Source organism: Pleurodeles waltl, chromosome 10 (assembly GCF_031143425.1).
Source record: "Pleurodeles waltl isolate 20211129_DDA chromosome 10, aPleWal1.hap1.20221129, whole genome shotgun sequence".
In the NCBI taxonomy this organism is placed as follows: Eukaryota; Metazoa; Chordata; class Amphibia; order Caudata; family Salamandridae; genus Pleurodeles; species Pleurodeles waltl.
The window spans coordinates 221148426-221170915 of NC_090449.1; the positions used below are offsets into that span (position 1 = coordinate 221148426).

At 45.6% G+C, this 22490-nt stretch overlaps 1 protein-coding gene across 3 annotated transcripts in view; it reads right to left on the reverse strand.

Annotated features, from left to right (window-relative positions):
- Window positions 1-22490, reverse strand: part of ABCC1 (ATP binding cassette subfamily C member 1 (ABCC1 blood group)) — an 872430-nt gene that overhangs the window by 414459 nt on the left and 435481 nt on the right. For all 3 annotated transcript variants that reach the window (XM_069210194.1, XM_069210193.1, XM_069210195.1), the window contains one exon: window positions 7535-7702. In XM_069210194.1, the coding sequence (XP_069066295.1) occupies window positions 7535-7702 (168 nt within the window). The remainder of the gene's footprint in view (window positions 1-7534; window positions 7703-22490) is intronic.

The window sequence follows — 22490 nt, forward strand, 5'->3', positions numbered from 1 at the left end:
AACTATGACCTAAATGGCATTGTGGCAGTCACATAGTCCCCTCTGGGGCACATAGGATTTAGTCAGGTCTACCACATGGGCAGATTTTTTTTTTTCCACTGCTCACAGGAAGGATGCTTTGGTACCCATGACCGTTCTGTAATTTCTTTCTTCAGATCCGATTCCGGGCAACGTTCCCTAGACACTGGGGTGTTGGCAGTCAGTGCAACATCAACCCTTGGCTGCTTCATAGTCGCGGAGTGCTCTGTGGAGTACCCCAATCCCAGTAGTAGAGCCCCAAAAAATGAACAATGGATATTGAGCTCCCATTTTTATAACACTTTGGCAAATGGAATGTGCGTGTTACAAGTCTGCCCCTTATGTGTTCTGGCCAGGCCTGGCTTCCACCATAAAAGCATAAAATGTGAAAGCAGGCCACACACCTATTTATGAGCCCTCCTCACAGAGATCAGAAAGATAAGCGTGCCCTTTCAAAGGGATCCTTGTCTTATCAAGGGATCCTGCTGGCGTCACCTTGTACCCAGTGTCGTACATCAAACAGCAGCTGCAATCAGAGCTATTAGCACTCCATGTGTCAGGAAAGGAACTGCCACTTCAAAGGAAAGCCCATCACCTCCGTCCTCACGATAGTGTCTGATGCTCCGCCTCCACACCAAGGAAATGCTGTCTGGAGAAAAATAAACTTTCACTCATCCTATACTCTAGTCAAGGATGTCGGCTTCCAAAATGGAACTCGCAGGTCTGCATCATTACTGCACGACACACTACTGCTTCTAGCAAACAAGCATGTGCACAATGCACAAGATGTCATGTTCCGGATTTTGGGTTCATTGCAAGCAGCCGAACCTTTTGGTTGAATGGGCTGGTAGAGGTGCATTTATAATTCACAGGTAAAAAGACTGACAATATAAATCACTAACGGAATGCTGCCACCACCGCCCTCCATTCAGGAAACCTGAGACAGGGATGGTAAGCCTCTGTCGCTAATAGGGTGTGCCTGGTGCGTCCCTCCCAGTTCATGGCCAGGTCCAGGACCTATCACTATCAAAGAAAAAGGCCTAGGTCAATGCGCGCACAAAGGACTAGTGTGGCATGACTGGAAAAAAAGGATTATAGATATGCGGTTCACGATCGCAAGGCCATGACTGAACATCATAAAGGAGACATTCTTGTTGCAACAAGATGGATGATGGAGCATGTGTAAAAAAGGGTGAGTGAACCATGATTCTAAGATTAAGAGGGCATTGAACCTGTGGTAGGTGATTAAGTCTGAGACATCTGGTGATTGAAGTACTGCAGAGCAAATGTAAAAGAGAACACGTTTTTATGTGTATTCTTTAGTTTGAGGGTGTGTGGTAGTTAGTGTGATATTTATGAGGGGAGTCCACGTGCTGTGAGGATCCTATGTGAATGTTTCGGTCATCTTGGTCTACGTGTAATTGTGGGGACTGGTGTTATGAGATGTTTGGTGAAGAACACAATTATATATTACCTTGCAGGTTTCAGTGAAAGATGGGTTGTAGCCCATGGCCCATCCTACCTGAACATGCCCTCATAGGAAATACCCTAGTCTGTGTCCAGGATGCCCTGAGGATTTGTGCTTAGAGTACGGAGAAGAGAAAGAAAGGAAAGGACTGGCTCAGTAGCACTAGCAATCACTCCAGTGTTCTGCTGCAGGGTCTAATGCAGTTCAAGAAGTCACTAACATGGTCACCTTGCACCCGGTCCAAGCCCAATTTTTAGCCTCCTACAGCCACTCCATTTAACTTGTGAATTTGTCCTGCTCAGGTCGCATGTATCCTGGTGCCCATGAACAGCTCAGTCAGATGGCATTCACTGTAATCCTATCATATGGTTGACACATCACCACCTCCCCATCAGCACTTGTTTTATGGATTATCTTTAGCCATGCAGGCTCCCTAACTCCATTGTCCATTCACACCTGTCCTGATGATGGCACACAAATTCACAATATGTAGGTCGAAATGTCATGTTGATACCCAGGTACTGTCATTATATTTGAAGATACTATAACTAGAGGGAACAGTGAACCCTCTTTCTCTCAGTATTACATAGCAGCCATATGACACTTAGCTTTAAGTGCATACACCATGGATGTTCAAACAGGACACGTGATTATCATGAGCACTGCTCAGTTTTCACTTTTCCACAACTGGAGCACCCTAAACTGTTTTAAAGATAATACGATTATAAATAATACAATATGAATACAATATCTTTGATGAGAATTACCCTTTTTTATTTCTACTTTATTTCGGTCTTAAATAATTCTGTGACTCTTTTCTTCCTGCTGGTGTGCATGGGTTTGAGCTCCCAATTAATTTGCCAAATCAAGCCAATTCTATACATCTATTCCACTGCCCATGTGTGGCTCAATGGTATGCTGTTGGAGCTATTCCCAGTTACCGGTGGAAAACAGAAAGGATGTCCACTCTCACATGTTTTTTTTTCTATGGTAATGGAGCCCCATACAGCACAGCCTGGGCAGCATCTTGCCCACTGCATCATCAGCTTCACTTCTAGGGGGGCTGGTGGTCTCAATGCACACTGACTATATCACCCCCTATTTTCACAAACCACAGGAGAACTTGGTGTCACTGATCCGTGAAATCATCCGCTTCCGTGGCTTCTCTGGCATCCGGATCAATAGGTCAAAATACAACCTATTTCCTCTAACAAATAGCACCCAGGCCTGCGGAATATATGTTTTAATGGGCATCTGAGCTGCTGCACTATCTGGGGATCTGGCTAAGCCTCGATCAAGACAAGTTGTAGAAGACAAACTATGGTCGTGCCATGTCCTGGCTTGAAGACAGAATCCCACTTTGGTTCCATCTGCCGCTCTCTGGTACTGGGCGGATTGCAATTGCACAAAAAGTAATTCTGTAAAAATTCCTATATCTTTTCCTCAATCTACCCATTCCTCTCACAGTTCAATTTCTATGCCAACTGTGCTCACACCTAATCACACTGAGCTGGACGGGTAAACAACCCTGCAACTCATGGGAGACCTAGACCCTCCTGCTCCCAGATCGTGGCCTGGTGGTACCAGCTATGCCACTATACACTCTATGCTCCCACATGCAATATCTACATTATTGGCTCTATCTGACACAGTCTACCTATTGGAGCTACACCGTGGCCCCTCACCACTATCTACCATACAAACCACGAGACCCGAGATCGACACAGGTGAATGCATGTGTAGGACATAGGCCGGTCTGAGGAGGCATGCCAAATTTCCCCACCTATATGCCCCATCAGTCCCAATGTGTCATAAGCCCCAGCTGCCATCCCTGCGAGATGCGGGCGTGAGAATGCACACCCGTTGATGGAACATCGTAATCTTCTCTAGCCTGTACCAGGGAGATAAATTTATGCAACCATTTGAAGCCTCCACCACTTCTCATCCTAAGGTCCTGGAAATACTACTGTACCATCAACTCTGGGCTTCTTGTTGTTTATTACACTAAACATTTCCAGCGGCCCCTTCTGCACTAGAACCCTTCCTCACAAACTTGTCACTGTGCAAGCTGGTTACCTGATTATACTCCATAATGCAGACTTCTGCCTGTCACCATACCTTAAGCTCACAGCGCATGGACACCAGATACCGAACCTCCCCTTACCGATGCGCAGTGGTCTTATTGCTACAGTCAGACGGCAACCCTCTCACCCAATTGTAAGCTGAGTGATACACTTCAAGTTTTTAAACAGGCTATAACACTCTCCCACACAACCTTTTGCCATCTGGCTCATTGGAGACGTGTGCTACTTGCAGTGTGCCTTTCCACAGGCCACCTTTATACATCTAGCATGGGTTTGCCCGAGTGGGGCAAGATTTTGGGCAGGGGTTTTCTTGGCCATACACGCTGGGCACCTTGTTCCATGCATCCCCTGCTTTTTTGTGGCTTTCCTGGGCTACATCAATGATGCCCTGGTGGGAAACCACCAATTAATTGCCTCCGTGCCAAACGCAGAGCGGCCAGGCACTTGGGTAAACACCCTGCCCTACTATGTCAGCCTGGTTAGAAGACGTGGCCTATTGTCGGAAGCAAATGGCCAACTACTAGAAACTGATGCCCCTACAGTCACATCCCAAAGATATATGGGAACCATTCCTTACCGACCTGGGCAACAGAGACTACCCTGCCTTCTTTGCCACAGCGACACAATCAGGAGGACAACACAAGACACACCAATTCATCACAGCCCCCTCAACATGTTATTGAGTGACTCCACCATTACAGATGCAACAGAACCCCCTGAAAACCGCTCCGACCTCTGTTTGAGATTTGTCTGCGTGGTTTAAACGACATGGGCATATTTCACAGATGCTACTTGATTAACTGCGGTGACACGCTGAGCAGGGCCCACCACTTGTCATTGCTATTCTGATATATACTGTAGAGGTAATACTATCGTAAATTATTCTACTCCGACTGAAGACAGTGGTTACACCAATTAAAGATACTGATTTTGTATGGAAATCTCCTAGATAGTAAGTATTTATCTTCCGAAGGGAACCACTGAAAGTTCTGTTTTGAAGGAAGGCAGGAAATAGGTCACTTCTAGAGGAGTTATGATAGGGAATTAAGTCTTCTTGTCCGGAATCTTTCTTTAAATATGATTTTGACAGGGAAACCAATGATGTCACTTCCTATGCAGACAGGTAATGGGAACATCAGTCATGTCATGACCTATGCAGATGGAGATGGGAAATGAAGTCCTCTTGCATGGTTTGTTTTTCAACTATTATAAACAACACTATAACACTTTAAACACAACGATCTTCAGAGGAAATACTTAAACCAAAAAGATTCACAATTCTACATCAGTCAAACACCCTAGCTGTAGAATGCAGGGTTTTATCACATGTTATGGGACTGCAAGGAAGTGGCTTGATTCTGGAGGGAGGTGTTGTAATAGTTGTTAGGTAGCCTAGAAAGAACAGGACTAGAGACATTGGAATGTTGTTTCCTGGGCCTCTTGCTGTGTGAATCAAAGCATAAGGCAAGGAATGGATTTCTGAATCTTGTACTGCTTTTAACAAAGCTAGTCATCCCATGGCCTAGAAAGCAAAGTAGGTTCCCTCACACATGGGTGGAGCAGGCTGCAGAGAAGTGGGCCAATAACAAATCTATAGCATTACAAATAGAGGAGCATAGAGGCCTGAGAAGAAATCTAATTGCACGTTTATGGCACAAGATATTATTCTCATAAAGCACAAGGCTGACTACAGAAGACATGGATTGGTCTACCTAGGAAGCAAGGGCAAGAACTTGTGCAGTGGGACTAGGCTCCTCAGCCAATGACTAGGCAGAATTAGCTATGGGATCAAATTCCAAACACCTGAGTAATTTGTAAAGTTTAACAGTGGTTAAGGCAACAGAAGAATTCATCAGTGACCAACAGACCAGCTAAAATTGACAAATCTGGCTCACCTTTATGTAGCATGAGGCTTTAATTATCTTGTTTAATACAAACCGTATATTGTGGGCCATAATGGGAGATGGTAAAGTAAGCATACATACGTAACTGATGTAAATGAGACTTAAAAACTTCCCATGTAATAAGAAAAATATAAAGATAAAAAAACATTAACTAACATTTTGGAAATAGTTTGACACATTAATTGTAGCTTCAACATCTTCCAAAGCAATTGGCCATATGCTACATGGAAATGAAATGGGTTAGTAATTATGCTTGATCAGTTGTTTACCTGCATCTGCCCTCAAAGCTAATAAACAAATGGTCAATGTTTCCAGAGGAATAAGATGGTTCAACGGGTTTGCAAACATTTGCCAAATAGTAGATCTGAAATAAATCCTACATCTCAAATATTAAAGAAATGGATCAAAAACCCAACCTTCTATAATGAAACCAAGTACATCCTGGCAATTAATTCAGTCATGCCCAGGAAACATAAGGGTGCTGAACATTTTAGTTTAGACTAGGGATCGATATGGTGTCTAATTTAACTTGCTATATATACTTGTAAACTAAGACTATATTCATTGGTACTGCCACCCCTTTTACCCTTGATGAATCTACGCATGGTGTGTATGGCGTCAAAATAAAAAACATTTTTGTTAACACTGGTATCGAAAGCTAGTTATTCACTTTTCTGACATCAGCGTTTGTCACAAAGGTGGTGCTCTGTTTAGGTCCAAGGGCAGCAAAAGAACAGCATAGATGGTTTGCTGACTTTTGCATCTCCCCGTATACCCACACTGACACAAGAGTGGTGGTGAATTCTAACCACCTCCTTTCTTCATAGCCGAATGGGTCTGCAGAAGGTGTCACAAACAGTAGCTCTTTCACAGTGTAGGTAAGGGCAGAACCTTCTCTCTACTCTGACAGAATGGCCAAGGAGGTAGTGAATGAAGAGGGGAGGTGGTGAATGAAGAGGGGAGGTGGGGGAACGGCGGGCAGAGGTTGTCCCTCTATCAACTTATTTTTAAATATTGGGATGGTGTGCAAAAGTATGGTATAAAGAGTGGTGGGGGACGATGGGAAGACACCAGGTTTTTGTGGTCCATACGAGGGTGGCTAGAGCTAAGAATAGTGGGAGAGTGTGGCAGGTTGCTCTTTTAAAAAGAAAAATACTAGCGAGGGAGATGTCGGAGGGTGCTGTGTGGAATGCAGGATGGCAGGTTCATTTTATAGCTAGGGGGAATGCACTTGAAGAGGCGAGACCATATTGTGCATGGTGCCTCAGGACTCCTCTACCCCTTCGTAACTAATCCATGGGATCAACTGACTAGGGGGAAAATGTATGAGGAGGCCCCAAACAACATTAAATAGTGCATAGGTGGCAATAAATAACACAAAGTATTCCACCACCGGTCTCAAGGGACATCTTGAGACAATTCGAGCATCACTCTTGCTGTCTGATGTTACTTAGAACTCCAGATAAGAAAATAGTAGCTACCCACCTATACTCCTCAATACTGGTTATTAATAATATTTACCATTTGAATGAGTTGTCTATTGTTTTTACCTGTGTTCAATAACTTAACTCTATTAAAAACATTATACAAGTGCATTTTTAATGTACACATTTCAAAACGAAAAGAAAGATATCACTTAGCACAATAAATTAAAGGATAGCCAGGTAGCACATAATTCAGCTTCCTTTTCAAAGGATGTAAACAGCCTGTCACATGCTTAATGGAAAATCTTTCTATGTTGAGCCTTGGAGCGTGGCAGTATAACTACCCTACAATATGTTAGTTCCAACAGCAACCTCTTAGCCTTTTTAAGTATTCTGTACTAATACTACATAGGAAAAGTATCCATATGTGATCCACACTGTGAAGCCTTTTGTTATATTTTGTTTAAGTCCTTACAGCTTTGTCTAGAACAAAAGTGAACTAAAACTGTACGAGAGCTGATACAGTGAGATGTTTAAGTGGATTAAAACTCCTACTCTAGGGGCAACCTTTTATGAGCTAAGCTCTATATAAATAATACAAAGCAAATTTCTGACAGAGAAAATGTATTAACTTACTTTATTCTTCAGAAGACCCTTTGGACCAATAACATGCTCAAAAAGATGCTTCCCAACATGAGCATCCACAGCAGACAGTGGGTCGTCTAGGAGATACACATCTGAATTGCAGTACACTGCCCGAGCAAGACTGACTCTCTGCTTCTGACCTCCAGACAAATTCACACCCTAAGAAGAAAAAACGGCAGGCTATTTCAGCTTTCTTTCAGTCAAGCAATCACAATACATTCACAAAACAAACAAAAGTTCAACAAGTTTGTTTCCACAATATCAAAATGCCTGGTAAAAAGTACAATACAGAGGTTTACTTCACAGGTTTTACTCAAAATGAACATTTTGAGCACGTAATATTTTCTAAAGTATGCATGCTAAAATAGTTTATTTTATAGAAGCAATCCACAGCACCTTATTCAGGACCACCCTGCAAATGAGGATAGAGAGCAACTGAAAGCAATGCCAGGTGTGCTATTTGCCTTCTCTGTGGATTCCACATGAATACTGTGGGCTTTTGAAAGACCTTTGTTCCGCTGGTGATGTGTCTCCTGGTTGGCTCAGCTGCCCAGAGGAACAGATAGGGCTTACAAAAGATCACCAGTATAAGAGCAACTAGAGCTTGGAAAAACACTACTTAACTCAAACACTTGGATGCAGCCTGTGGTGTTACAGATAACATGCAGTGCAATCTTGCCATCTAGCGTTTTGCTTGGCATACTCCAACTTGTTTTGCTCCAAAGTCTGTTTCAGAATTGGTCATGCACAGAAAGGCTCACAGTCACGTTCCCTAAAACCCCTATTGTAAAGGTCCACACAATACACACCTATTTATGCAGTGTTCATTCCACGAGAAACAGGGGTCTGTATAAACATGTCATATCTTATTGTAGTAATCATCCACTAGGGGTTTCCTACTGAAGGGGAGGTCTGAAGGAAGCACGAGAAGCTACAAAAGTGCAAGCCACAAAACGAGCTGTTCAGGTATGTAAAAGTTTGTTTGAGCAAGTGTGGTTGTAGATGGGATGCCATGCACCAAACACAAAGTAGTACCCTAAAACCTTTAACAATGTGTTTGACAGAAATTAGAAGTGGTATAACTAAACAGTCCTCAACAAAGTTTGGCTCACTTCTCTTTTTTTTTGGCATTGATATCAAAATAGTAATGTTGAGTAAATGTGTACAATGATGACCATGTTGCAACTACACAAACTGCAAATGGAATTGTTAATATTGGGTTAATCGATGTCAATGCACACAGCAATACATTTATATACACAAACAAAGTTGCATCACCATTACTGGATTCCCTGTCGTGAACCCTCTGTCAACCTCTGCCTGTAGATATGTGGTCAGGTAGGCTCTGAGACCTAAGCCTGAGGTTAATAACTGGAATTCACAAGTGGGATAGCACTTAGCTGGCAGTCAAATGCACTAACAGGAATACTTAGCGCAGAACCCACAGAGAGGCACAGCAACACCACAATGGACCCCAGAGATTCGCCCAAATAACACACACATGGCTAGAAGGATGTGTGCATTCCCAAAAACACCATACAGTTAGGACCCCTTTGCCAATCCGGACACAGCACACACAGTTCCCCAGCGCCCGTCACGCCAGACATCTGGACACATACTTGAGGGCCTAAACTGTGTTCACGCAAGGTCGTGGCCCACCTGCATTTGCTTTCTGAAGCTATATTTATGATTCCATGACAACTTCACATTTTTACCAAGAAAATATTTTTTTTAAATTGTTTTATGGTACTCTGCGAAATGTATAAAAGCCTGCTTTAATCCGATGTCAGTTGAGAGTCCCCTCAGAACCTGGTTCTGTAACTGATCTCCTGGCAGTAATGTTTAATTAAACAAACCATTCCTGCCAGATGCCTCACCTTTTTTTTTTTTTACGGTAAATTCTCATTTGAGCTAAATTTTGGCAAGGCAGCCAGGAATTGATTGGCACCTCAGACCAGACTGTGGCCGAAAGAAGGGGGCCCTGCCTGGACGGATTCACAATTGCACAACAAGGAAGGTGAGCAGAGGCCGTAAATGATAAGAAATTCTGCTGAATCCGCAGTGTGGAGGTCCGTAGCCACCCGCAGAAGGTTAAGAGACTACATCAGTGCCTTAGTCCTAGCATTTGGAGTGTGGCAAACTAGGAAAAAGCATACCCACATAATTTGCAGATGTCACTTTGTTGATCGTCAGGGAAGGTGAATATTGTTTTTTTTATTTCCTATTTTTGGGTTGCTGATCTCTTGGACCGCTGGCCATGACACAGATGGTAAGCATAAGGCCCCAAGTGTGATATAGCGTCAACACCTTTGCCGTAAGGTGTGTCTTTTGCTTAGACTCTTGGTGTGATATAGGGCCCACAGTTCGATCTTACTAGGCTAAAGAGGTTTTCTCAGAGCGAACGGTTTCTTAACACTGCTAGTATTTGAAAGAAGTGAGAGGTGTGTTTGCTTGGACCGCTGGGCATGACACAGATGGCACGCAGGACCCCTGGATGTGACATAGGGGGTAATTTGGATTTTAGGGAACTAGAGCGATTAGGATCCAGAAGATTAGGCATAGCTTAGGTCTGGCCAAGAAGGGCCTTTGGTTGTTGAATGTATTTCTTCCTTTCTCCACATAAATTGCTGTTATCCTTATCCCAGAGCTGATACTAACAAGATTATCAGGCTCACCCAGGCCCAAGCACTACGCAGAGCTTCTCCTGTCACAGGATAACATGCGCTAGGAGCGGGCTAAGTTATTTCTGGTAGCCCATTTCCTTTTTTTTGTCTTGTCCGCTTTACTCTGTGCCAGTTAAAAGGATGTAATTTTGATATTGTGATGCTGGTATATTAATATGACTGTGTGTGGTCTTCAGTTTTGTGTTTGTTGGAGACCCAATGTGCTGTATCCGCAAATTTATGTAATTGTGTTTTGCCTTAACCCGTTCTGTGCCGCGGACGTAATGGTTACGTCCTGCGGCACAGTACTGCTGTGCCGAGGACGTAACCATTACGTCCTCGGCACACAGCCCAGAGGGAGCGCTCTCGCTCCCTATGTGTGCTTCCCCCCACCCCCCTAAAGTCAGGGATGGAAGGGGAAGCCCTTCCACCCCAACCCCCCCCAACCCCTCATAATGACGTCAGCGCGCGATCATGCGCTGACTTCGATATGGGGTTCTCGCCGCACAGGAAGCCATTTGCTTCCTGTGCGGCGAGAGAAGAGGTGAGTTACTCTTCCCGGTGGGTGGGGGGTTTGGGCCAAAGAGGCACCGGGGGAAAGGAAAGGCTTTTCCTTTCCCCCGGTGTCTCTTTGAGCATTCCTGCTGCCCGATCGCATTGCCCCAAGGGGGCATAGAACTGTTGGCCTTTTCTGCCCCCATCAGCCTATTTTTTTTAGGTCCATCTGCCCCCAAGGGGGGCAGAAGCCACTTAGGCACCAGCGATTGTGTGTGTAGTGGATGGGGGGGCGGCCCCTTGGGCAAGGGTCGCTCCCCTTTGGGGGGCATGTCTGCCTATTATTTTTAGGCTGATCTGCCCCAAGGGGGGCAGAAACAACTAGAACGCCACAGATTTTTTTTTGTGTGTTTATTTTTGTGGGGGGCGTCCCCTTGACCTGTTGGCCATTTCTGCCCCCCCTCCCGGGGACAGATGGGCCTATTTCTTTAGGCCCACCTGCCCCCAAGGGGGGCAGAAGCCACTTAGACACTAGGGATAGTGTGTGTGTGTGTTAGTGGATGGGGGGGGGGGGGGCCTTGGGCAAGGGTCGCCCCCCACTTTGGGGGCACATGTACCGAGGCTAATTCTGCACCCCTTGGAGACAGATCAGCCTATTATTTTTAGGCTGATGCCACTAGAATGCCAGGGATTTTTTTTATATTTGTTTATTTTTGTGTTGGGGGGGGGGGGGGCGTCCCCTTGGTCGACCTGTTGGCCATTTCTGCCCCCCCCCCCGGGGGCAGATGGGCCTATTTCTTTAGGCCCACCTGCCCCCAAGGGGGGCAGAAGCCACTTAGACACCTGGGATAGTGTGTGTGTGTGTGTGTGTGTGTGTGTGTTAGAGGATTGGGGGGGGGGGGCCCTTGGGCAAGGGTCTCCCCCCCCCCACTTTGGGGGCACATGAACCTAGGCCATTTCTGCACCCCTTGGAGACAGATCAGCCTATTATTTTTAGGTTGATCTGCCCCCAAGGGGGGCAGAAACCACAAGAACGCCAGGGATTTTCTTTGTTTATTTTTGTGGGGGGGGTGTCCCCTTGGGCACGGGGCTCCCCCCCCCAAGGGGGGCATTGACCTGTTGGCCATTTCTGCCCCCCCTGGGGGCAGATGGGCCTATTTTTTTACACCCACCTGCAGAAGCCACTTAGACACCAGGGATAGTTAGAGAGTGAGTGAGTGAGTGTGTGTGTGTGTGTGTTAGTAAAGGGGTGGGGGGGCATTGGGCAAGGGTCTCCCCCCACTTTGGGGGCACATGTACCGAGGCCATTTCTGCACCCCTTGGAGACAGATCTGCCTATTATTTTTAGGCTGATGGGGCAGAAGCCACTTAGGCACCAGGGATAGTGTTGTGTGTGTTTTTTTGTTTTTTTTTGTTTGAGGGCTGTCCCCTTTGGCAAGGGTTGCTCCCCATGGGGACACACTACTAAAGGTATTTTCTGGTCTCCTTGGGGCAGATAGGCCTATTTTTTTTAGTAGGCCCATCTGCCCCTATGGCAGAATCCACTTAGGCACCAATTTCTAAATGTTTGATGGTGGGGTGTTTGTCAACTGATGAAGTATTTGTATTAATGTTTTCCTCCTTTTTGTTCTAGTTCAAAGCTTTTGCTTTATTTGCTGTGGCTCCTTGCGGTTTTGGCGGTGGTTGACCTGCAGTTTGCACAGTTGCATGTTTTAGGTAAGTAAAAACAATTTACTCCAAAGGAGTATTGTTGCCATGCATGAATGACATGTTTGTAGGGGGTGTACTAAATGCAGGATTGTGTGTGAAATTGTACTTAGATTCGTGCACAATGATATTTGTTTTGTCTTATTTCTAATTTGCCTTTCCTTCTTTTTAGTGGGATATCATTGGTGATAGCTGTGTCTGTGCAGAGTAGTTGCTGGTGAATCAAGCTTTTTCAGGCAAGTGAGCGGTATAGTTTTTGAGTTTATAACTCTTACTAACAAAGCTACACTTTTTTACTTGTCTTACACAGTGCTGGTTGTTGGTGGTGAATTTGTCCAGTTAATTTTAGTAGTAGAGATCATGGCTGGCCGCAGGATGACCACTCAGCAGGTGGTTGGTATGCTTTTTGAGTCACAGTCTGATCATGATTATGAGACGGACTCTGCATCTGAGGCAGAGGAGGAAGTGAGAGATTCTGGCAGTGATGTTTCTGTTGGAGGGGAATCTTCTGATGATGAAGCCACACTCAGTGCAGATGAAGAGCCTGTTTTAGAGGAGGACACTGATGTGCCAATAGTGCAGCAACCTGGGGCTGAAAGGTTACCCATTATAAGACCTGATGTCTGGGTTGCCCCAAACATGGAGCAGCCAGAGTTGCCTGCCTTTACTGGTCTCCCGGGGTGTAACGCCAATACAGAGAACTTTTTGCCTATCAATTTCTTTGAGTTATTCATGGATGATGTGTTTTTGGAAGAGATTGTTGAGCAGACTAATTTGTATGCAGAGCAGCATTTGAGGGACGCTGCTGCTAGACTTAGGCCACACTCTAGAGCTGCCCAGTGGATTCCCACAAATTTGGAGGAGATAAAGTTTTGGGGTTTTACTTTTTTGATGGGGTTGATAAGGAAGCCGTCACTGGCTTCTTATTGGTCTACTAGTCCCTTGATGGCAACAGCTATATTTCCTGTGACCATGAGTCGTAATCAGTATTTGCTTCTTCTCAGGATGCTGCATTTTGTTGACAATGCATTAGCCTTGCCACGAGATCACCCAGATTCTGACCGTCTTTTTAAGATTAGGCCTGTCCTTGATCATTTTGTAGATCGGTTTTCGGAGGTCTATGTTCCAGGCAAAGAGATAAGTGTGGACGAGTCTTTGGTCCTCTTCAAGAGTCGTTTGGTTTTTAGGCAGTACATTCCTAGCAAAAGGGCACGATATGGAATTAAATTGTATATGCTGTCTGAAAGTAGGACTGGATATGTGTATAGTTTCCGTGTCTACACTGGTAGGGATTCCAATATTGACCCCCCCTAGTTGTCCTCCCACTTTTGGAGTTACTGAGAAAATTGTGTGGGATCTTGGTAGATGACTGTTCAACAAAGGTCACCATTTGTATGTAGATAACTTCTACACTGGAGTGCAGTTGTTCAAGGAATTGTTTAGAGTGGACACAGTTGCTTGTGGCACAATCCGTTCTAACCGGAAAGGCTATCCAGGGGAGCTTGTCTGTAAAAAACTTGAGAGGGGACAGTGCTGTGCCTTGCGGAATGAGGAGCTGCTAGCTTTGAAATTTTCAGACAAGAGGGATGTCTACATGCTAAGTACCATCCATGATGAGAGTACTTCCCCCGTGACTGTTTGGGGCCAGGTTGCTGAAGTGCGTAAGCCTGTGTGCATTTTAGATTATAATAAGCACATGGGAGGTGTAGATAGAGTTGACCAAAGGTTGGAACCTTATACTGCTATTCGTAAGTCTTACGTTTGGTATAAGAAGTTAGCAATTCACCTCTTCCACTTAGCAACCTTCAATGCTTTTATTGTGTTTAGGGATAGGTCTCCAGAGTCAAAGATGACATTTGTGAAATTTCAGGAGTCAGTGATAGAGAGCTTTATTGTGGTGGAACAGGCCAGAGTTCCTAGAGAAGCAGTGGTGGAGGATGTGGCTAGATTGAAAGATCGCCACTTTGCTAAGCACATTCCTCCCACACTTAAAAAAGACTTTCCAGCTAAGAAATGTAGTGTGTGTTTTCGAAGAGGTATCCGGAAGGAGACTCGAATGTACTGCCCAGATTGTCCTTCAAAGCTTGGGCTGTGTGTGGGTGGTTGTTTTAAGAATTACCACACCCAGAAGAATTGCTGGGAACAACCATGAGTGTAAACTCATGTCTGTTTTGTATTTTCATGTGTTCAGTTTCATGGTTAGCATTTCTGTCATGTACTTAGTTAGAGCTTTTGTGTTTGTAGTTTTGTAATTCTTTCTACTTAGTTAGGGGTTCCTCTGTTTAAAAAAAAAAAAAAAAAAAATGATGACATTGTGTGTGGAGTGGGGCTTGGCTGAGTGTACATATTGACTTGCTGTTGGCTACTGCAACACACTGCCAGCCAAATACCAGTCCACACACTCCCATCAGCTGGTGTGATTGTTGTATCAGGCATGTGGGCGTATGTAAGTGATGGGCCCTTGAGTGGCGCTGTCTGTCGATGTGAGTGTTGTAATGTGCTGGGCCCGTGGCTGGCGGTGTGAATGGTCTTGTGTGTGTCATGTATGAAAGTTGTGTGAATGGACTGTAAAGCGGTTGGTGCCTTGTTGCGGCTTTACAGCTCACGAGCTGTGAGTCATTGGTTCAGTTTTTTGCCTTTCAGTTATTAACAGTGCATTTCATTTTTGTGAAATCTGTTAATAAAACTTGATCCACTGAACCATCACTCACCCTTGTGCCAAATCCAGCCAGTATGTGTGGTAAAAATGACAAAACCTGCTCCGCTGTAATCAGGCGTCGCTGCACACCTGTGACACACTAGGTGCCTCGGTGGGACCCCGATGATGAAGCATGCCACCAACTTGGTTGGTGAGTGAGGGGTCTTTTTCACATAACTTAAGAGCGTTTCTTTTCACAATTTTAGTGTTTGGCACATCACGGATGTATATGGACACATCAAAATGATATATTACAAAACTACCTGTATTTGGGGGATGGGGCACCTATGCTTTTGGTCCTGGGTGAGGCCTTCATCTAGGGAAACCTACCAAACCCAGACATTTTTTAAAACTAGACACCCCAAGGAGTCCAGGGAGGTGTGGCTTGCGTGGATCCCCCAACATTTTCTTACCCAGACTCCTCTGTAAACTTCAAAATTTGCTTAAAAAAACATATTTTCCTGACTTTTCTTCGTAGGATCACCGCTCCAGCACAAAATTCCTACTCCCCAGTGGTCCCCTCAGTCTCCCAAGTAAAATGACACCTCACTTATGTGGGTCCCCAAAGCAGAGTCAGTCTAAAGATGTATAAAAGAATATGTCCTTATAAACTCGCTGTGCTATCCCCTCTATCTCTACAAGTTTTGGGCCTTATTCTGTTGCAGGCACCTGGCCCACCCACACAAGTGAGGTATCATTTTTATCGGGAGACTTGGGGGAACGCTGGGTGGAAGGAAATTTGTGGCTCCTCTCAGATTCCAGAACTTTCTGTCACCGAAATGTGAGGAAAACGTGTTATTTTAGCCACATTTTGAGGTTTGCAAAGGATTCTGGGTAACAGAACCTGGTCAGAGCCCCACAAGTCACCCCATCTTGGATTCCCCTGGGTTTCTAGTTTTCAAAAATGCGTTGGTTTGCTAGGTTTCCCCAGGTGCCGGCTGAGCTAGAGGCCAAAATCCACAGGTAGGCACTGTTTTCTATGAAGAAATGGGATGTGTCCACGTTGTGTTTTGGGGCATTTCCTGTCGCGGGCGCTAGGCCTACCCACACAAGTGAGGTATCATTTTTATCGGAAGACTTGGGGGAACGCTGGGTGGAAGGTAATTTGTGGCTCCTCTCAGATTCCAGAACTCTGTCACCGAAATGAGGAAAAAGTGTTTTTTTAGCCACGTTTTGAGGTTTGTAAAGGATTCTGGGTAGCAGAACTTGGTCAGAGCCCCACAAGTCACCCCGTCTTGGATTCCCCTTGGTCCCTAGTTTTCAAAAATGCATAGGGTTGGTAGGTTTCCCTAGGTGCCGGCTGAGCTAGAGGCCAAAATCCACAGCTAGGCACTTTGCAAAAAACAGCTATGTTTTCTGTCAAAAAAATGGGATGTGGCCACGTTGTGTTTTGGGGCGGTTCCTGTCGCGGGCGCTAGGCCTACCCACACAAGTGAGGTATAATTTTTATCGGGAGACTTGGGGGAACATAGAATAGCAAAACAAGTGTTATTGCCCCTTATCTTTCTCTACATTTTTTCCTTCCAAATATAAGAGTGTGTGTAAAAAAGACGTCTATTTGAGAAATGCCCTGCAATTCACATGCTAGTATGGGCACCCCGGAATTCAGAGATGTGCAAATAACCAATGCTCCTCAAAACCTTATCTTGAGCCCATTTCGGAAATGCAAAGGTTTTCTTGATACCTATTTTCACTCTTCATATTTCAGCAAATGAATTGCTGTATACCCAGTACAGAATGAAAACCAACTGCAGGGTGCAGCTCATTTATTGGCTCTGGGTACCTAGGGTTCTTGATGAACCTACAAGCCCTTTATATCCCCGCAATCATAAGAGTCCAGCAGACAAAACGGTATATTGCTTTCAGAAATCTGACATCGCAGGAAAAAGTTACAGAGTAAAACAAAGAAAAAAGGCTGTTGTTTTCAGCTCAATTTCAATATTTTTTTTATTTCAGCTGTTATTTTCTGTAGGAAAAACTTGTAGGATCTACACAAATGACCCCTTGCTAAATTCAGAATTTTGTCTAGTTTTCAGAAATGTTTAGCTTTCCGGGATCCAGCATTGGTTTCACACCCATTCCTGTCACTAACTGGAAGGAGGCTGAAAGCACCAAAAATAGTAAAAATGGGGTATGTCCCAGTAAAATGCCAAATTTGTGTTGAAAAATGTGGTTTTCTGATTCAAGTCTGCCCGTTCCTGAAAGGTGGGAAGATAGTGATTTCAGCACCAGAAACCCTTTGTTGATGGCATTTTCAGGGAAAAAAACACAAGCCTTCTTCGGCAGCCCTTTTTTCCCCTTTTTTTGGAAAAAACGAAATTTTCACTGTATTTTGGCTATTTTCTTGGTCTCCTACAGGGGAAACCACAAACTCTGGGTACCATTAGAATCCCTAGGATGTTGGAAAAAAGGAAGCAAATTTGGCATGGATAGCTTATGTGGACAAAAAGTTATGAAGGCCTAAGCGCGAACTACCCCAAATAGCCAAAAAAGGGCTCAGCACTGGGGGGGGGGGCAGCAGCTAAGAGGTTAAAGTTTATTTTGGTGCATCTGTGAATAACATTGAGCTCCTTAGATCTAATTACCCAGTTTATATATCTCCCACTACTAGACTGGATCTAGTAATCCCCCTGTACATATTTCGCCACGAGAGAAAAAAGATTTAAAAATCGTAATTTTTATTTTTTTAAACTAGACGCGTGTAACTTAAAATCTCCTAAAAACATAAAAGCTAGAAGTAACCATCCCCCAAAAACAACCCAAATTTATCTTGGATACTTTGCTAAAGCACATGCAGAATTAATTTCCCACACAGTCTAAAAGCTTGGCAAGTTTTGCCATGAATGGCATGCAAAAACCAATGCACATGGGTTCCCCTGGCCAAAAGAAGGAACCTTTGACCACATCTTTAACACACAAGAACAAAACATATAAACAAAATACAAAGGGGCAAAAGGACAATGGGAAGCATTACTACAATTATGGGCCGTCTTTGAGGAGGCCAGTGCTGATAACGTCAATTCACAATCAGCAAGCAAGGTTCTTGCACCTCCCCGGCCGTATATGGGAATGGAGATGCTCTACCCAGTGCCTGCCATTAGGATACACTAATCTCCCAGTCGAGGGAGCCCAAGGGGCCCCTACCGAGCAACAGGCTGTTAGACCTAGGCATGGCTGATCAACTGGCCCAGACACTCCCTGCACCACCCCAGTCCATCGCTAGAGCTCCCTGAAGTTCGCCCTGCCCCACACCCATCCGTCACGTTGAGGCCACCAAAACCGAGCGGCACAGAGAGAACTCACTCCTGCTCGTTCACGGGCGTGTACCTGAGTAACAGGGAGATTCATAGCAGTAATGGACAATGACAACTACTGGGTTTGAGGAAAGAGGTCCAGTCCTCCGGGATCTGGTGATGAGGAAGGAGACACGGGGTAACCTCAGGAAGGCAAGAAAACCAAGGAGAGCGTGCTTGAGGGTAGGTCCTGACCTAGGAGAACAGCGTATAACTGAGCGACAGAGGCAATCTACACAGGAGTCAGAGGAACAGCGCAAACTAAGGAAAGGAGAGAGGTTGCTCGCTCGCACCATGGAAGCCCAACAAGAGAGTAGTGCAGCTTGCCCTCCACCTGAGAACAGGGTTAGGTAAAGAGGCCCAGTCACAGAAGAGTCCGAGATTCAATCAGAAAGGAAGCTTTCAACTGGAGTAGATGCCTCACCAGAGAGCCAGTGAAGGGGAGGGGCTAAAATAGGAAATTAGGGACCAAGGCAGCAGAGTCCAAACCCAGTTTAGACACAGGAGGACCAAGATGGCACCTTTGTGTGCACACGAGGAGAGCAACGACCATGTCCGCTGCTTCTCCCGAACATGCAAGATAGGTAAATTAACACCAAGTAGCTCAGAAGGAAAGCAAAATCTTCACCCGAGCATTTTGCCACCTGCTAGCCCACTGGACTGAAAGAAGCAATCAATATGATAGACTCTGGCTGGAGGAGAGATCCTTCGAACCAGAAGACACAGCGAATGTGGAAGGCTGCATCCAGCACGGAGTGGGAGAACCAAAGTGGAACTTCCCTTAAATGCGGGAATATCTGAGCAGGTGGAAACTATGTCAAGGGAAAACTAGAGAGCTGCCCAAAAAAAGAACACGCCTGCTATTACAGAAGGGCACAGCAAGGACCATCTATGCTCAGTTGGACAAGGAATGGCTAAGAGCCAAACTGCCACCATTGATAGATGAGGCCGGGAAGTGGATCTCATGATTTAAGGAGAATACTGCGGGAATACCCAGCGACAGAGATGTTAAAAGTCTGCTAAGTAGCATTATCAGTGAGCAGACTAACAGTGTTTGCCAGAGCTCGGATCCTACCGATCACACTGACATACGGAGCATGACTGGGCTGCATTCAATGCATAAAGGAACCAAATATTGATGGCCCTGAGGGAAATGTTCCCTGACTTCCAAGATTTAGCTGTGTGGATGGCAGAAACCATGAAATCTGGGGAGACCATAACAGATTTTCTAGACAGGCTGAGAGAGCGGTGGGGACAGAAGACAGGACAACCAAGGACCGATCCAGGCCCACAGATAGTCTTCTTTTACAATATCCTCAAGAAAGGGCTGCCCACCGAAATACAAAGCAGAAGGGCTAGACACCAAACCTTGGCAGGAAATTCAAGTGCACATAAGGCATTTTCACAAAAGGAAACCGAAAAACAGGAGAAGACCCAGAAGAAAACTGCTAAGTTGGTCCAACATAAGCTAAGAAAGACCACCCTTGAGGAGGCCACGTTGGCCAGGAGTATGCAAAATGGCACCAGTCCTGAAGATAGCTCCACCGCAAGACCCCAGAGGGTTCCAATATAGCTATTAGAATGGAAAGCAGGGAAGCTGGCAGCAGCCAAACCCCATGCAATGCTACCATTGCTACAGAATGGGCCACAGGGATGACAGATGTAAACTAAAGGCGCACAAGTCAAGGAGTCAGGGCCAGGCCCCGCAAAATTACCATCCGCGAGGTCAAGCCCAGGGAAACCTGACTGCACCTTAAATTCATCAGTAGGGAAGTCCATCCACTGCCAGCACAGGCATCAGCAGCCACATACAGGGAACAGAGTCCGACAAGGACCAGGGCCACAGCACGGAGGGGTAACTGGGGAAGCAATGCCTTCGCACAGACGCAGAATACAAATATGAAGTTAACCTTAATATCCCCAAAGCAAAGCATCCATTTTGCACACCTTAAAATTCACTGCAGCAAAAGCTCAAAAAAAGCAAACAAGATTAGGGATTTAAAGGCTTTAAAGCTTTACTTGGAGTCGGGAAAATCCTGGGCTGCTGTGCGGCTGTTGGTGGTTATCTCCACTAGAGGTTGACATTCCTGGTGTAGACGGGAGCCTACCGGGGCAGGGTTGGTTGGCCAAACCACAGGGGGAAAGCACTCTGGCGAAGGGGGGCAGGCGTGGATCCCTGACCAGTGCTTAAAAAGCAGGCAACCAGGTTCCTGTACCAATCCCTCAAATGGGAGAAGTTCCAATTATGAAATCAAAAGGTCCCCATTCTTGGCCACCCAGCCAGGACCGAGAGTTCCTTTTGGCCTGTACTCCCAGCAGTAATAGTGCCCCCAGCCAAATGGGAACCCCCTTTTTGGTTCCAAATCAAAGCTGTCCTCCAGTGTCATGAGCAAGGCTTCCTGCCCACTTGGGTCAGCAGACCCCATAACCCTCACAGTGCACTCATGAGTTCCAAAGGATTGCGGAGCACCTCATGGCCTCAAGGCAGTAAAGGGGGTTCGCCAGGATAACCAGCCTTCTCAGTCCATTCCCATAATCCAGGCAAACCTTGACGAGTTCCTGGCCTTATTCCAGACGCTACATGCAGCGATAGCTTTGCCTCCTCCTTTCCCCCTCAGCTTCTAAACAGCAGCTAAGAACCATAGGCCCAAAAAGATATGGACCAAGGGAGATAGGGATGCTTAATATTGCCTCAAACAGAGCTTTTACAAACTCAGGCTGTGAAGTGGAGACCCAGTCATTGCCTACATTATCGTAATTTACGGCGGTCTCTGCAGGCATGTCGAAGCCTTAAGGGGAGAACAGCTCCTTGGCCTTCTTTAACTGCGATGATTTTTATACCCAGGATTACTTCACCAGGCTGGACTACTTCGGTCCTCAGATGAATCTGGGCTTGGTTGGCTGAGTCCCTTCTCTCGTCTCCCTGATCCACAACCACCTTGTAAAGTTGTTCTCCCCTCCTTTTGTTGCAGTGTGGTTTTCTTTCCTCTATCCGACTGGCCGGTTGCCGATTTATTAAAAAAATGGGTATTCTTTGATTCTGATTACGGGATTTGAACTAGAGACAGAGACAAGGTATTGCTCCCCATCTTCACATGTCTGGCCTGGTCTTGGGCATGCTTTGTTCTGAACGTCTCTGAGCTGGGTTTCAGAGGGTGAACTTACAGGTGAGGGGCTTAATATGGTATTGGACTCAGACTGATCTAGCTGGTCTGACTGATCTTGATTAGTCTTTGCCCTATGAACTGGGTGCTTTGCTGGCATCTCAAGGGAGTCCTTCCAGCCTGCGTATCTACCCGCTGTAGCAGCCAATCGACCCTGTGTAGCCAGTCGTTTAATTTTCAGGGCTGCAGGAGTACTGTAGATTTGCCTCATAATATGTGCTGACAGGTACAGGTCAAAGGCCCCTCTTAATCCCTTGGAGGAGCCCTCTGCCACGACTCCTCGTGGCCGGTGCCCACTTACCTCAGGACCTTGAGGGCGTTGTTTAGCAGTTTGCTGTTTCAAGACCTCTAGGGAGGTTTACAGCCTTTTGCTGCCTGATCACTGAGCCAGGTAGGGGATGTTCCTCAGCACTGTCACAGACCACGGTGCTGCTTTTGTTGCAGCCCTTTTGAGTCAGGCCGCCTGCTCTCCTTTGTTCTGTCCTCGCACCCTCTGTTGTCTGTGCTGAGACCAAGGCTGCTAGTGTCACCACTTTTATTGGAGCAGCCAAGCCCATCAGAGACACTAGCCTCCAGATCCACATGCAGCTACCGCCACCAGCACTTCCAGGCTGGAAACCAGATACACAGTGGCACGAAGGGGAGGGGGGTCTACGTGAGATTATCCTGACTGTGTGTACTTAAGTGGCTCTCAAACGGTCTGTCCCGTAGGTGTCGTACTAAAAGATGAATGTGTCTTTCTACTCAGGTTGCCATTCTTATCGCAAACTATAACACTCTAAATTGGTAATATTTTCCAGACAGCACAAATCTTAGATACGGATGACGAATTAGATTAAAAAGTATATAGAAATACCCATCTTTGAAGTTGGGAGTTATGATAGAATCCCATTATATCAGCAGCGAGATGAACTTTCGCAAAGTTAC